Below are 15,678 nucleotides of genomic sequence, written 5' to 3'. Positions count from 1 at the left end.
AGGAAGGGTGTATTCGGTATTTGGCAAGGTCGTTGTGGAGACTGCTGAGGTGACAGGAGCAGGACTCCCAGATTTAGGTGATGATGTGTGTTCTGATGTTGCCACAGTTGAGTGTGTAGAGGTTGCTGTTGTTACCACTACTGCCATTGTTGGGGTATCTTAATGAATGTGGATCTGTGTATTTCAATTAAACAATGTTATGAGACTAAAGCACCTATATCTCGGCTTTTAAGCTTTGCCTGGGGAAACCAGGAGGTGCACTACCTTCCAAAATCATCTGTAATAAAGCCAAAGTGTTGACACATGCTAATTACTACATTATTATTCACCAGTAGGAACCTGCCTATGGTGCAAAATAATTAGCACTGGCTAATAAAGCAAGTCTTACAGCCATGATACAGTAGAGGTTGGCTATAGTATTAAATTTGCATAACACTTGAGCAACAATGAGCCAAACACTCAAGGCTCATAAAGTCTTCTATTTTAAATTAAAGGAAATGTTGAAACAACAGTTTCTACATCAACCATAAGTGGACAAACTACAACAGACTCTCAGACGACAAGTACTCCAAGGAAAACACCCATTACATCTACTTCCACGTTCAGCAATACAACCTTGACAACAGCAACGTCAACGTCAAATTCAAAACATTCAACTGTGACAACAGAAGACACATCATCATCGAAAACTGGGAGTCCTCCTCCAGTCACCTCAGTGGTCTCCTCAACAGCAATTTCTTCAACAACCTGCACTCAGGAAATATCAGCCGTTTCTCAGAACCCACAGACTCAGGGTGGGGAGAAAACCAGAGGATCTCCAACCAGTACCCATGTGGAAGTGACCACATCATCACCTCCAACCTCCCAGGGTGGAAACACTCTGACACAGACAGTGTCTCGGGCAACATCCCATCCTGGTGAAACAGCCAGCACAGCTCCCTCCAGTTTCAGCAAGACACCATCAACGACATCAGAAGTGCTCACAACACCAACTTCCACACACTCAACTGTTGGAACTACAGATGGCACGTCATCACCTAAATCTGGGAGTCCTCCTCCAGTCACCTCAGCAGCAGCAGCAACTACTTCAACAGCCTCCACTCAGGAAACATTAGCAGTTTCTCAGATTCCACAGACTCACAGTACAGAGACCACCAGAGAATCTCCAACCAGCACCCATGTGGAGGTGACTACATCAGCACCTCCTTCCTCCCCAGGTAGACACACTCTGACACAGACAGTCTCTCAGGTGACATCCACTCCAGGTGAAACAGCCACCACATCTCCCTCCAAATTTAGCCAGATGCCATCAACATCCGAAGTGCTCACAACACCAACTTCTACATATTCAACTGTAGAAACAACAGAAGAAACATCATCACCCAAAACTGGGAGTCCTCCTCCAGTTACCTCAGTGGTCTCCTCAACAGCAACTTCTTCAACAACCTCCACTCAGGAAACATTAGCAGTTTCTCAGAATCTACAGACTCAGGGTGGGGAGACCACCAGAGGATCTCCAACCAGCACCCATGTGGAGGTGACTACATCAGCACCTCCATCTTCCCCAGGTGGACACACTCTGACACAGACAGCCTCTCAGAAAACAACCCCTCCAAGTGAAATAGCCACATCTCACTCCAGTTTCAGCAAGACACCATCAACAACCTCAGAAGTGCTCACAAAACCAACTTCTATATACTCAACTGTAGAAAGAACAGAAGAAACGTCAACACTTAAAACTGGGAGTCCTCCTCCAGTCACCTCAGCGGTCTCCTCAACAGCAACTTCTTCAACAACCTCCACTCAGGAAACATTAACTGTTTCTCAGAATCCACAGACTGAGGGTAGGGAGACCACCAGAGAATCTCCAACCAGCACCCATCCAGACGTGACCACATCATCACCTCCATCCGCCCCAGGTAGAAACACGCTGACAGAGACTGTCTCTAAGCAGACATCCCCTCCAAGTGAAACAGCCACCACATCTGTTTCCATAGTCAGCAAGACACCCCCGAGAACAGCAGGAGTGGTGACAATGCCAACTTCTGCACACTCAACTCTGGCAACCGCAGAAGACACATCATCCCCTAACACTGGGAGTCCTCCTCCAGTCACCTCAGGAGTCTCCTCAACAGCAACTTCTTCAACAACCTCCACTCAGGAAACATTAGCAGTTTCTCAGAATCCAGAGACTCAGGGTAGGGAGACCACCAGAGAATCTCCAACCAGCACCCATGTGGAGGTGACTACATCAGCACCTCCTTCCTCCCCAGGTAGACACACTCTGACACAGACAGTCTCTCAGGTGACATCCACTCCAGGTGAAACAGCCACCACATCTCCCTCCAAATTTAGCCAGATGCCATCAACATCCGAAGTGCTCACAACACCAACTTCTACATATTCAACTGTAGAAACAACAGAAGAAACATCATCACCCAAAACTGGGAGTCCTCCTCCAGTCACCTCAGTGGTCTCCTCAACAGCAACTTCTTCAACAACCTCCACTCAGGAAACATCAGCCGTTTCTCAGAATCCACAGACTCTGAGTCTGGAGACCACCAGAGGATCTCCAACCAGCACCCATGTGGAAGTGACCTCATCATCACCTCCAACCTCCCAGGGTGGAAACACTCTGACACAGACAGTGTCTCGGGCAACATCCCATCCTGGTGAAACAGCCACCACATCTGTTTCCATAGTCAGCAAGACACCCCCGAGAACAGCAGGAGTGGTGACAACGTCAACTTCTGCACACTCAACTCTGGCAACCGCAGAAGACACATCATCCCCTAACACTGGGAGTCCTCCTCCAGTCACCTCAGGAGTCTCCACAACAGCAACTTCTTCTTCCACTCAGGAAACATCAGCCGTTTCTAGGAATCAACAGACTCAGAGTAAAGAGACCACCAGAGAATCTCCAACCAGTACCCATGTGCAAGCGACCACATTAGTACCTCCATCCTCCCCAGGTGGACACACTCTGACACAGACAGCCTCTCAGAAAACAACATCTCCATGTGAAACAGTCACATCTCACTCCAGTTTTAGTCAGACACCATCAACAACATCAGAAATGCTCACAAAACCAACTTCTATATACTCAACTGTAGAAAGAACAGAAGAAACGTCAACACCTAAAACTGGGAGTCCTCCTCCAGTCACCTCAGTGGTCTCCACAACAACAACTTCTTCAACAACCTCCACTCAGGAAACATTAACTGTTTCTCAGAATCCACAGACTGAGGGTAGGGAGACCACCAGAGAATCTCCAACCAGCACCCATCCAGACGTGACCACATCATCACCTCCATCCGCCCCAGGTGGAAACACGCTGACAGAGACTGTCTCTAAGCAGACATCCCCTCCAAGTGAAACAGCCACCACATCTGTTTCCATAGTCAGCAAGACACCCCCGAGAACAGCAGGAGTGGTGACAACGTCAACTTCTGCACACTCAACTCTGGCAACCGCAGAAGACACGTCATCCCCTAACACTGGGAGTCCTCCTCCAGTCACCTCAGTGGTCTCCACAACAGCAACTTCTTCAACAACCTCCACTCAGGAAACATCAGCTGTTTCTCAGAATCCACAGACTCGGGGTGGGGAGACCACCAGAGGATCTCCAACCAGCACCCATGTGGAGGTGACCACATCAGCACCTCCATCCTCCCCAGGTGGAAACACCCTGACAGAGACTGTCTCTCAGGTGACATCCCCTCCAGGTGAAACAGCCACATCTCCCTCCAGTGTTAGCCAGACATCAACAACATCAGAAGTGCTCAAAACTCCAACCTCCTCATATTCAACTGTGGAAACAACCGAAGAAACGTCAACACCTAAAACTGGGAGTCCTCCTCCAGTCACCTCAGTGGTCTCCTCAACAGCAACTTCTTCAACAACCTCCACTCAGGAAACATCAGCCGTTTCTCAGAATCCACAGACTCTGAGTCTGGAGACCACCAGAGGATCTCCAACCAGCACCCATGTGGAAGTGACCACATCATCACCTCCAACCTCCCAGGGTGGAAACACTCTGACACAGACAGTGTCTCGGGCAACATCCCATCCTGGTGAAACAGCCAGCACAGCTCCCTCCAGTTTCAGCAAGACACCATCAACGACATCAGAAGTGCTCACAACACCAACTTCCACACACTCAACTGTTGGAACTACAGATGGCACGTCATCACCTAAATCTGGGAGTCCTCCTCCAGTCACCTCAGCAGCAGCAGCAACTACTTCAACAGCCTCCACTCAGGAAACATCAACAGTTTCTCAGAATCCACAGACTCAGGGTGGGGAGACCACCAGAGGATCTCCAACCAGCACCCATGTGGAGGTGACTACATCAACACCTCCTTCCTCCCCAGGTGGAAACACCCTGACAGAGACTGTCTCTCAGGTGACATCCCCTCCAGGTGAAACAGCCACATCTCCCTCCAGTGTTAGCCAGACATCAACAACATCAGAAGTGCTCAAAACTCCAACCTCCTCATATTCAACTGTGGAAACAACCGAAGAAACGTCAACACCTAAAACTGGGAGTCCTCCTCCAGTCACCTCAGCAGTCTCCTCAACAGCAACTTCTTCAACAACCTCCACTCAGGAAACATCAGCCGTTTCTCAGAATCCACAGACTCTGAGTCTGGAGACCACCAGAGGATCTCCAACCAGCACCCATGTGGAAGTGACCACATCATCACCTCCAACCTCCCAGGGTGGAAACACTCTGACACAGACAGTGTCTCGGGCAACATCCCATCCTGGTGAAACAGCCAGCACAGCTCCCTCCAGTTTCAGCAAGACACCATCAACGACATCAGAAGTGCTCACAACACCAACTTCCACACACTCAACTGTTGGAACTACAGATGGCACGTCATCACCTAAATCTGGGAGTCCTCCTCCAGTCACCTCAGCAGCAGCAGCAACTACTTCAACAGCCTCCACTCAGGAAACATCAACAGTTTCTCAGAATCCACAGACTCAGGGTGGGGAGACCACCAGAGGATCTCCAACCAGCACCCATGTGGAGGTGACTACATCAATACCTCCTTCCTCCCCAGGTGGAAACACCCTGACAGAGACTGTCTCTCAGGTGACATCCCCTCCAGGTGAAACAGCCACATCTCCCTCCAGTGTTAGCCAGACATCAACAACATCAGAAGTGCTCAAAACTCCAACCTCCTCATATTCAACTGTGGAAACAACTGAAGAAACGTCAACACCTAAAACTGGGAGTCCTCCTCCAGTCACCTCAGTGGTCTCCACAACAACAACTTCTTCAACAACCTCCACTCAGGAAACATTAACTGTTTCTCAGAATCCACAGACTGAGGGTAGGGAGACCACCAGAGAATCTCCAACCAGCACCCATCCAGACGTGACCACATCATCAACTCCATCCTCCCCAGGTGGAAACACACTGACAGAGACTGTCTCTAAGCAGACATCCCCTCCAAGTGAAACAGCCACCACATCTGTTTCCATAGTCAGCAAGACACCCCCGAGAACAGCAGGAGTGGTGACAATGCCAACTTCTGCACACTCAACTCTGGCAACCGCAGAAGACACGTCATCCCCTAACACTGGGAGTCCTCCTCCAGTCACCTCAGGAGTCTCCTCAACAGCAACTTCTTCAACAACCTCCACTCAGGAAACATTAGCAGTTTCTCAGAATCCAGAGACTCAGGGTAGGGAGACCACCAGAGAATCTCCAACCAGCACCCATGTGGAGGTGACTACATCAGCACCTCCTTCCTCCCCAGGTAGACACACTCTGACACAGACAGTCTCTCAGGTGACATCCACTCCAGGTGAAACAGCCACCACATCTCCCTCCAAATTTAGCCAGATGCCATCAACATCCGAAGTGCTCACAACACCAACTTCTACATATTCAACTGTAGAAACAACAGAAGAAACATCATCACCCAAAACTGGGAGTCCTCCTCCAGTCACCTCAGTGGTCTCCTCAACAGCAACTTCTTCAACAACCTCCACTCAGGAAACATCAGCCGTTTCTCAGAATCCACAGACTCTGAGTCTGGAGACCACCAGAGGATCTCCAACCAGCACCCATGTGGAAGTGACCTCATCATCACCTCCAACCTCCCAGGGTGGAAACACTCTGACACAGACAGTGTCTCGGGCAACATCCCATCCTGGTGAAACAGCCACCACATCTGTTTCCATAGTCAACAAGACACCCCCGAGAACAGCAGGAGTGGTGACAACACCAACTTCCACACACTCAACTCTGGCAACCGCAGAAGACACGTCATCCCCTAGAACTGGGAGTCCTCCTCCAGTCACCTCAGTGGTCTCCACAACAGCAACTTCTTCAACAACCTCCACTCAGGAAACATCAGCTGTTTCTCAGAATCCACAGACTCAGGGTGGGGAGACCACCAGAGGATCTCCAACCAGCACCCATGTGGAGGTGACCACATCAGCACCTCCATCCTCCCCAGGTGGAAACACCCTGACAGAGACTGTCTCTCAGGTGACATCCCCTCCAGGTGAAACAGCCACATCTCCCTCCAGTGTTAGCCAGACATCAACAACATCAGAAGTGCTCAAAACTCCAACCTCCTCATATTCAACTGTGGAAACAACCGAAGAAACGTCAACACCTAAAACTGGGAGTCCTCCTCCAGTCACCTCAGCGGTCTCCTCAACAGCAACTTCTTCAACAACCTCCACTCAGGAAACATCAGCCGTTTCTCAGAATCCACAGACTCTAAGTCTGGAGACCACCAGAGGATCTCCAACCAGCACCCATGTGGAAGTGACCACATCATCACCTCCAACCTCCCAGGGTGGAAACACTCTGACACAGACAGTGTCTCGGGCAACATCCCATCCTGGTGAAACAGCCAGCACAGCTCCCTCCAGTTTCAGCAAGACACCATCAACGACATCAGAAGTGCTCACAACACCAACTTCCACACACTCAACTGTTGGAACTACAGATGGCACATCATCACCTAAATCTGGGAGTCCTCCTCCAGTCACCTCAGCAGCAGCAGCAACTACTTCAACAGCCTCCACTCAGGAAACATCAACAGTTTCTCAGAATCCACAGACTCGGGGTGGGGAGACCACCAGAGGATCTCCAACCAGCACCCATGTGGAGGTGACTACATCAATACCTCCTTCCTCCCCAGGTGGAAACACCCTGACAGAGACTGTCTCTCAGGTGACATCCCCTCCAGGTGAAACAGCCACATCTCCCTCCAGTGTTAGCCAGACATCAACAACATCAGAAGTGCTCAAAACTCCAACCTCCTCATATTCAACTGTGGAAACAACCGAAGAAACGTCAACACCTAAAACTGGGAGTCCTCCTCCAGTCACCTCAGCGGTCTCCTCAACAGCAACTTCTTCAACAACCTCCACTCAGGAAACATCAGCCGTTTCTCAGAATCCACAGACTCTGAGTCTGGAGACCACCAGAGGATCTCCAACCAGCACCCATGTGGAAGTGACCACATCATCACCTCCAACCTCCCAGGGTGGAAACACTCTGACACAGACAGTGTCTCGGGCAACATCCCATCCTGGTGAAACAGCCAGCACAGCTCCCTCCAGTTTCAGCAAGACACCATCAACGACATCAGAAGTGCTCACAACACCAACTTCCACACACTCAACTGTTGGAACTACAGATGGCACGTCATCACCTAAATCTGGGAGTCCTCCTCCAGTCACCTCAGCAGCAGCAGCAACTACTTCAACAGCCTCCACTCAGGAAACATCAACAGTTTCTCAGAATCCTCAGACTCAGGGTGGGGAGACCACCAGAGGATCTCCAACCAGCACCCATGTGGAGGTGACTACATCAATACCTCCTTCCTCCCCAGGTGGAAACACCCTGACAGAGACTGTCTCTCAGGTGACATCCCCTCCAGGTGAAACAGCCACATCTCCCTCCAGTGTTAGCCAGACATCAACAACATCAGAAATGCTCAAAACTCCAACCTCCTCATATTCAACTGTGGAAACAACCGAAGAAACGTCAACACCTAAAACTGGGAGTCCTCCTCCAGTCACCTCAGTGGTCTCCACAACAACAACTTCTTCAACAACCTCCACTCAGGAAACATTAACTGTTTCTCAGAATCCACAGACTGAGGGTAGGGAGACCACCAGAGAATCTCCAACCAGCACCCATCCAGACGTGACCACATCATCAACTCCATCCTCCCCAGGTGGAAACACACTGACAGAGACTGTCTCTAAGCAGACATCCCCTCCAAGTGAAACAGCCACCACATCTGTTTCCATAGTCAGCAAGACACCCCCGAGAACAGCAGGAGTGGTGACAATGCCAACTTCTGCACACTCAACTCTGGCAACCGCAGAAGACACGTCATCCCCTAACACTGGGAGTCCTCCTCCAGTCACCTCAGGAGTCTCCTCAACAGCAACTTCTTCAACAACCTCCACTCAGGAAACATTAGCAGTTTCTCAGAATCCAGAGACTCAGGGTAGGGAGACCACCAGAGAATCTCCAACCAGCACCCATGTGGAGGTGACTACATCAGCACCTCCTTCCTCCCCAGGTAGACACACTCTGACACAGACAGTCTCTCAGGTGACATCCACTCCAGGTGAAACAGCCACCACATCTCCCTCCAAATTTAGCCAGATGCCATCAACATCCGAAGTGCTCACAACACCAACTTCTACATATTCAACTGTAGAAACAACAGAAGAAACATCATCACCCAAAACTGGGAGTCCTCCTCCAGTCACCTCAGTGGTCTCCTCAACAGCAACTTCTTCAACAACCTCCACTCAGGAAACATCAGCCGTTTCTCAGAATCCACAGACTCTGAGTCTGGAGACCACCAGAGGATCTCCAACCAGCACCCATGTGGAAGTGACCTCATCATCACCTCCAACCTCCCAGGGTGGAAACACTCTGACACAGACAGTGTCTCGGGCAACATCCCATCCTGGTGAAACAGCCACCACATCTGTTTCCATAGTCAGCAAGACACCCCCGAGAACAGCAGGAGTGGTGACAACGTCAACTTCTGCACACTCAACTCTGGCAACCGCAGAAGACACGTCATCCCCTAACACTGGGAGTCCTCCTCCAGTCACCTCAGTGGTCTCCACAACAGCAACTTCTTCAACAACCTCCACTCAGGAAACATCAGCTGTTTCTCAGAATCCACAGACTCGGGGTGGGGAGACCACCAGAGGATCTCCAACCAGCACCCATGTGGAGGTGACCACATCAGCACCTCCATCCTCCCCAGGTGGAAACACCCTGACAGAGACTGTCTCTCAGGTGACATCCCCTCCAGGTGAAACAGCCACATCTCCCTCCAGTGTTAGCCAGACATCAACAACATCAGAAGTGCTCAAAACTCCAACCTCCTCATATTCAACTGTGGAAACAACCGAAGAAACGTCAACACCTAAAACTGGGAGTCCTCCTCCAGTCACCTCAGTGGTCTCCTCAACAGCAACTTCTTCAACAACCTCCACTCAGGAAACATCAGCCGTTTCTCAGAATCCACAGACTCTGAGTCTGGAGACCACCAGAGGATCTCCAACCAGCACCCATGTGGAAGTGACCACATCATCACCTCCAACCTCCCAGGGTGGAAACACTCTGACACAGACAGTGTCTCGGGCAACATCCCATCCTGGTGAAACAGCCAGCACAGCTCCCTCCAGTTTCAGCAAGACACCATCAACGACATCAGAAGTGCTCACAACACCAACTTCCACACACTCAACTGTTGGAACTACAGATGGCACATCATCACCTAAATCTGGGAGTCCTCCTCCAGTCACCTCAGCAGGAGCAGCAACTACTTCAACAACCTCCACTCAAGAAACATCAGCAGTTTCTCAGAATCCACAGACTCAGGGTGGGGAGACCACCAGAGGATCTCCAACCAGCACCCATCCAGACGTGACCACATCATCACCTCCATCCTCCCCAGGTGGAAACACGCTGACAGAGACTGTCTCTAAGCAGACATCCCCTCCAAGTGAAACAGCCACCACATCTGTTTCCATAGTCAGCAAGACACCCCCGAGAACAGCAGGAGTGGTGACAATGCCAACTTCTGCACACTCAACTCTGGCAACCGCAGAAAATATGTCATCCCCTAGAACTGGGAGTCCTCCCCCAGTCACCTCAGGAGTCTCCACAACAGCAACTTCTTCAACAACCTCCACTCAGGAAACATCAGCCGTTTCTCAGAATCTACAGACTCAGGGTAGGGAGACCACCAGAGGATCTCCAACCAGCACCCATGTGGAAGTGACCACATCAGCACCTCCATCCTCCCCAGGTAGACATAGTGTGTCACTGACAATTTCTCAGGCAACATCCCCTCCAGGTGAAACAGCCACCACATCTGTTTCCATAGTCAGCAAGACACCGCTGAGAACAGCAGGAGTGGTGACAATGCCAACTTCTGCACACTCAACTCTGGCAACCGCAGAAGACACGTCATCCTCTAACACTGGGAGTCCTCCTCTAGTCACCTCAGCAGTCTCCACAACAGCTGCAACAAAAGAAAAATCTGCATCAACCTCTTTAACGACCTCCACTCTGGATGCAATAGGGACCCTTCCTTCGGCTACATCACCTCCAGGTGAGTCAACCATCTCACATCCTTCCAAGGTTACTAACATCCTGCATAGAACATTAGGAATGGTTCCCAGGCCAACCTCTACACATCACACTCCATGGAATACAGCGGACATGCCACTTAGTGTAACTACAAAGTTTATGCCGGTGCCTTCAGCATTCTCAACACCTGCTACAGCAGAAAGAGAATCTACTACAACTTCTTCTAGCACCTTTATGCAGGGAACATTAGCATTTTCATGGAACCCCCAGACTCAGAGCATGGGTACCAGCACAGCATCCCACACCAGTGCCCCTACAGAGGAGACTGCATCAACTCCTACATCTTCTCTGAGTGGACACACTCTGACAGAGACCATTTCCCAGGAGACAATCCCTCCAACTAAAATGGCCACTGTACCTCCTTCCAGTACCCACAACACAGACCCAACAACAATGGAGGTATCCAAAATGCCAACCTCCCCAGACTCCACTGTGGAAAACAGAGGGCACACATCACTACCTACAACTGGGAACATGCCTGTACTCACTTCTAAAGTGTCAACCACACCCCTCTCAACTAGTTCTTTAACTTCAAAAACATTAACAGTTTTCCCCACCTACCAAAGAAAAGGCACAGAGACTCCAAGATGGTCTCATGACAGCAGCCTGATTTCTACAAGTATGTCCCAGGAGACATTCATTACAGAGAAAATGACAATGGTGACATCATCATTCTCTGTTGATAACAACACAACTCAGCTTCCAAAAGAACTATTGTCAATGCCAACAGGAGTTACCTGTTACCTTGTCACCAAAAGCCCAACTCCTTCAACAACTGGCACCACAGTTTGGGTCACACCTGAGGTCCCAACAACAGGAGAATTAGGAGAGTCAACCACACAGCCTGATATGAGCCCATCTACTCAGAAAACCATGATAGCAGTTTCCCAGACACAATGGACACAAGGTCCAAGGACCACTGGAGAGATTCACATCAACAGTCCGAGCTCTGGTTCAACTATGGTCATGGAAACAGTGGCATCCCCATCTCCTTCATCAACAATAAGCAGACATACATCTCAAGAAACTATCACAGCATGGCCAAAAGCTCAGTCAACACCACACTCTCCCAGCAGCTCTCCTCGGGAATCCTTGTCTATGCCCAGCATAGGTCACACTCACGCCACACTGACCACACCAGAATCCCAAGCCATGAGTTCAATCACCCCCGAGACTGACACACCCAATGTGGCAACATCCGCAGCGTCTTCTGCCACACCAAGTGGACCCTCATCCTCAGAAAGCACTCCTCAGGAGGCATCCACCGTGGCTGCGGTGACAACCTCCATCCCTGCACCCTCCAGGGACAGCCACCCAGCCACAGGACCACGGCCAGCACCACCCAGCCCCAGCCCCACCCTCCGGCTCTCCGGAGCCCCATCACTCTCCACAGCAAGCACGGTTTCCCAGGACGCTGCTGTCACCTCCCCATCAGGGGGCCCAGGAGGACAGCAGGCATTGCCTTTTGCAAGCACCTCCCCTGACACAGCCCAAGTCATTTCCCAAACCCAGCAGACTCGAGGCACAGAGACCACCGGGGAGGCTCAGCCCAGCACACCAGCCCCCTCAGTGCCAGACCCCACCGCCGCAGCCACGGCTGCCACGTCTTCCCCCACGGCAAGGGGCACAACCTCTGGAAGGGCTTTCCCGGAGACGGCCACTGCAGCCAAGACCACCGACTTTCCCACAACTCCCTCCAGCAGCAGCCACGCAGCTCCGCCAACGGCTGAGCTGTTGTCCTCTGGCACCAGTCCTGACGCTACCCCTGCAGCCGTAGGAATGAGGTCTCCTGCTGTACCCAGCACCTCTCCTCCTACCATCACTGGGGTCCCGACTGATTGGACAGCGTCTTCCAGGACCCCTCGGGAGAAGCCAGCTGTCTCCCAGATGGCTCACACTCCAAGTGCAGGAGCCACCAGAGGACCTGAAGTCAGCACCTTGGCCTGGCAGCTCACTGACACCTTCTCAGCAGTCACAGCGCCACCACCCTCGCCCACAACCATGCCCACTGAGCACACATCACAAACCGAGACTCGCACTCCCTCACCTTCAGGCAGCAGCACAGCCTCTATCCCAACCCCAGGCAGCCACAGCCATGGGAGCCAGACGACAATGCCAGCTTTGTCATCAGGGACAGCAGGAGGGCCATCTGCAGTGGGGCCCACCACCCTGGGAGATGCAGCCCCTAGTTCTCCGTCAGTTGTCGACTCAAGTGAGGAAGTTCTAACAGGCCCCAAGTCGGTCGTCCCCGAGAACACGACAGCGGTCGTCACTTCACCAGCACGTCCCAGTGCCTCCTCAACGGAATCCACACGAGCCCCTCCCTCCTCAATGGGTATCTCCAGCACACACCCTCGTGGGCCTCCTGCAGCTGTTCAAACATCTGCCACCACCTCCAGGACAAGGTCGACCTCTGTAAGCTCTACAAAGAGCCCTGGGAGTGTAGGCAGCTCCACACTTGCTGCAGCAGACAAGTCTACTCACCCACTACCCAGCATCGCTGTTGCAACCCCATCAGAAACCAGCACTTCATCACCAGGGGTAACCAATGCCTACGTGCACGTGCCTACCTCTGCTGTGTCCCCATCCATTGATGCTGGCCCAGCAACGGATCTGTGGGCTAGCCCCACCAGCCCTGTCACCAGCCAAGAGAACCCAGGAGACCTCTCAGCCACTGTTACCAGAAGCACCACCTTTGATACCTCTGCAACAGCAGGCCCAGCAAGGCAGTCCACACCACTCCCACCCAGCAGCTTTCCTCGGGAATCCTTGTCTATGCCCAGCATAGGTCACACTCACGCCACACTGACCACACCAGAATCCCAAGCCATGAGTTCAATCACCCCCGAGACTGACACACCCAATGTGGCAACATCCGCAGCGTCTTCTGCCACACCAAGTGGACCCTCATCCTCAGAAAGCACTCCTCAGGAGGCATCCACCGTGGCTGCGGTGACAACCTCCATCCCTGCACCCTCCAGGGACAGCCACCCAGCCACAGGACCACGGCCAGCACCACCCAGCCCCAGCCCCACCCTCCGGCCCTCCGGAGCCCCATCACTCTCCACAGCAAGCACGGTTTCCCAGGACGCTGCTGTCACCTCCCCATCAGGGGGCCCGGGAGGACAGCAGGCATTGCCTTTTGCAAGCACCTCCCCTGACACAGCCCAAGTCATTTCCCAAACCCAGCAGACCCGAGGCACAGAGACCACCGGGGAGGCTCAGCCCAGCACACCAGCCCCCTCAGTGCCAGACCCCACCGCCGCAGCCACGGTTTCCACGTCTTCCCCCACGGCAAGGGGCACAACCTCTGGAAGGGCTTTCCCGGAAACGGCCACTGCAGCCAAGACCACCGACTTTCCCACAACTCCCTCCAGCAGCAGCCACGCAGCTCCGCCAACGGCTGAGCTGTTGTCCTCTGGCACCAGTCCTGACGCTACCCCTGCAGCCGTAGGAATGAGGTCTCCTGCTGTACCCAGCACCTCTCCTCCTACCATCACTGGGGTCCCGACTGATTGGACAGCGTCTTCCAGGACCCCTCGGGAGAAGCCAGCTGTCTCCCAGATGGCTCACACTCCAAGTGCAGGAGCCACCAGAGGACCTGAAGTCAGCACCTTGGCCTGGCAGCTCACTGACACCTTCTCAGCAGTCACAGCGCCACCACCCTCGCCCACAACCATGCCCACTGAGCACACATCACAAACCGAGACTCGCACTCCCTCACCTTCAGGCAGCAGCACAGCCTCTATCCCAACCCCAGGCAGCCACAGCCATGGGAGCCAGACGACAATGCCAGCTTTGTCATCAGGGACAGCAGGAGGGCCATCTGCGGTGGGGCCCACCACCCTGAGAGATGCAGCCCCTAGTTCTCCGTCAGTTGTCGACTCAAGTGAGGAAGTTCTAACAGGCCCCAAGTCGGTCGTCCCCGAGAGCACGACAGCGGTCGTCACTTCACCAGCACGTCCCAGTGCCTCCTCAACGGAATCCACACGAGCCCCTCCCTCCTCAATGGGTATCTCCAGCACATACCCTCGTGGGCCTCCTGCAGCTGTTCAAACATCTGCCACCACCTCCAGGACAAGTCCAGAGAATATGAGTCCTACAAGCATTTTTGGTTCTACACTGTCGTTACCATTTCCACCTTCAACCAAGACCACTCTTGGATCATCTTCAGAATCTAAGCATCCTACTACTCTGCAGGCATCCACAGACTCCTCTTCCTCCTCCTCTACTTCCCTTAGTAACTTAGGTACAACTCAGGCCATACCAAGTTTCCATGCTTCTTCTAGTAATTCTTCATTGTCTCAGTCTGTACCTGGCCCTCCCAGCACCGGGAGTCCTCCTACCCTAGTTCCAGGTCACACTGCTCCCCTGCCAGTTACAACTACTTCCTCCCCACCCACAGCATCTTTGGGCTCCACAACGAAGACCGAAACATCAGGTAGGTGGGGACTCCAGTATCTCTAGTGGCCCACTGGTGCAATTCAGTCTGTAGGGGCACTAGAAAATGTTGGTAAAGCAGCATTGCAGGTTAGAGCTATGGTCAGTCCTACCCCGGGGAGGAGGAAGTGAGCAGCAGGTGTGGTGGGTGACAAGGCCTCATCTCTGCCCCAGTGGAAAACTGCTCATGTAGGCGGTGGTTTGGATATGATAGTCGACAGACCAAGAAGGTTTCTAGCTGTCTCTTCTAGCTCCTGATTTCTCTGAATCTGTTTGACTCTGCTACTCTGACTGTGAGATCCCCTCCTGTCTTCCTACATGTCTAGGAATGATCCCAACCTCACTGTGGATAAATGGTGGGAGAAGCACAGCACTGTCACCGCCCTCAACAACCTCCCTGACCCCTACGAACTCCACGCCCACCACATCCACAGGCTTCCGTTCAACAACTCCCTCTGTCCCCGTCCAGCAGGGACAAGGTGAGTGAGGCTGTGCAGGTGGACCCTCACCACCGTGCGACTGAGCTAGATGTAGACATTATAGTTGTGGCAGTTACATGGGATCTGCCA

At 52.4% G+C, this 15,678-nt stretch overlaps 1 protein-coding gene across 2 annotated transcripts in view; it reads left to right on the top strand.

Moving 5' to 3' along the window:
* MUC4 (mucin 4, cell surface associated) overlaps positions 1-15,678 on the top strand; it is a 55,370-nt gene that overhangs the window by 16,691 nt on the left and 23,001 nt on the right. The window contains exons 2-3 of one of the 2 annotated variants that reach the window (XM_089331901.1): positions 495-10,631; positions 15,436-15,588. In XM_089331901.1, the coding sequence (XP_089188027.1) occupies positions 495-10,631; positions 15,436-15,588 (10,290 nt within the window). Of the gene's footprint in view, positions 1-494; positions 15,111-15,435; positions 15,589-15,678 lie in introns of both variants that reach the window. The other variant, XM_089331900.1, reaches the window with a different exon arrangement.

Source organism: Oryctolagus cuniculus, chromosome 4 (assembly GCF_051225735.1).
Source record: "Oryctolagus cuniculus isolate XC-2025 breed Fujian yellow rabbit chromosome 4, ASM5122573v1, whole genome shotgun sequence".
NCBI classification, from domain to species: Eukaryota; Metazoa; Chordata; class Mammalia; order Lagomorpha; family Leporidae; genus Oryctolagus; species Oryctolagus cuniculus.
The sequence above is the reverse complement of the archived record's forward strand: the minus strand, read 5'-3'. Positions and strand labels throughout refer to the sequence as shown.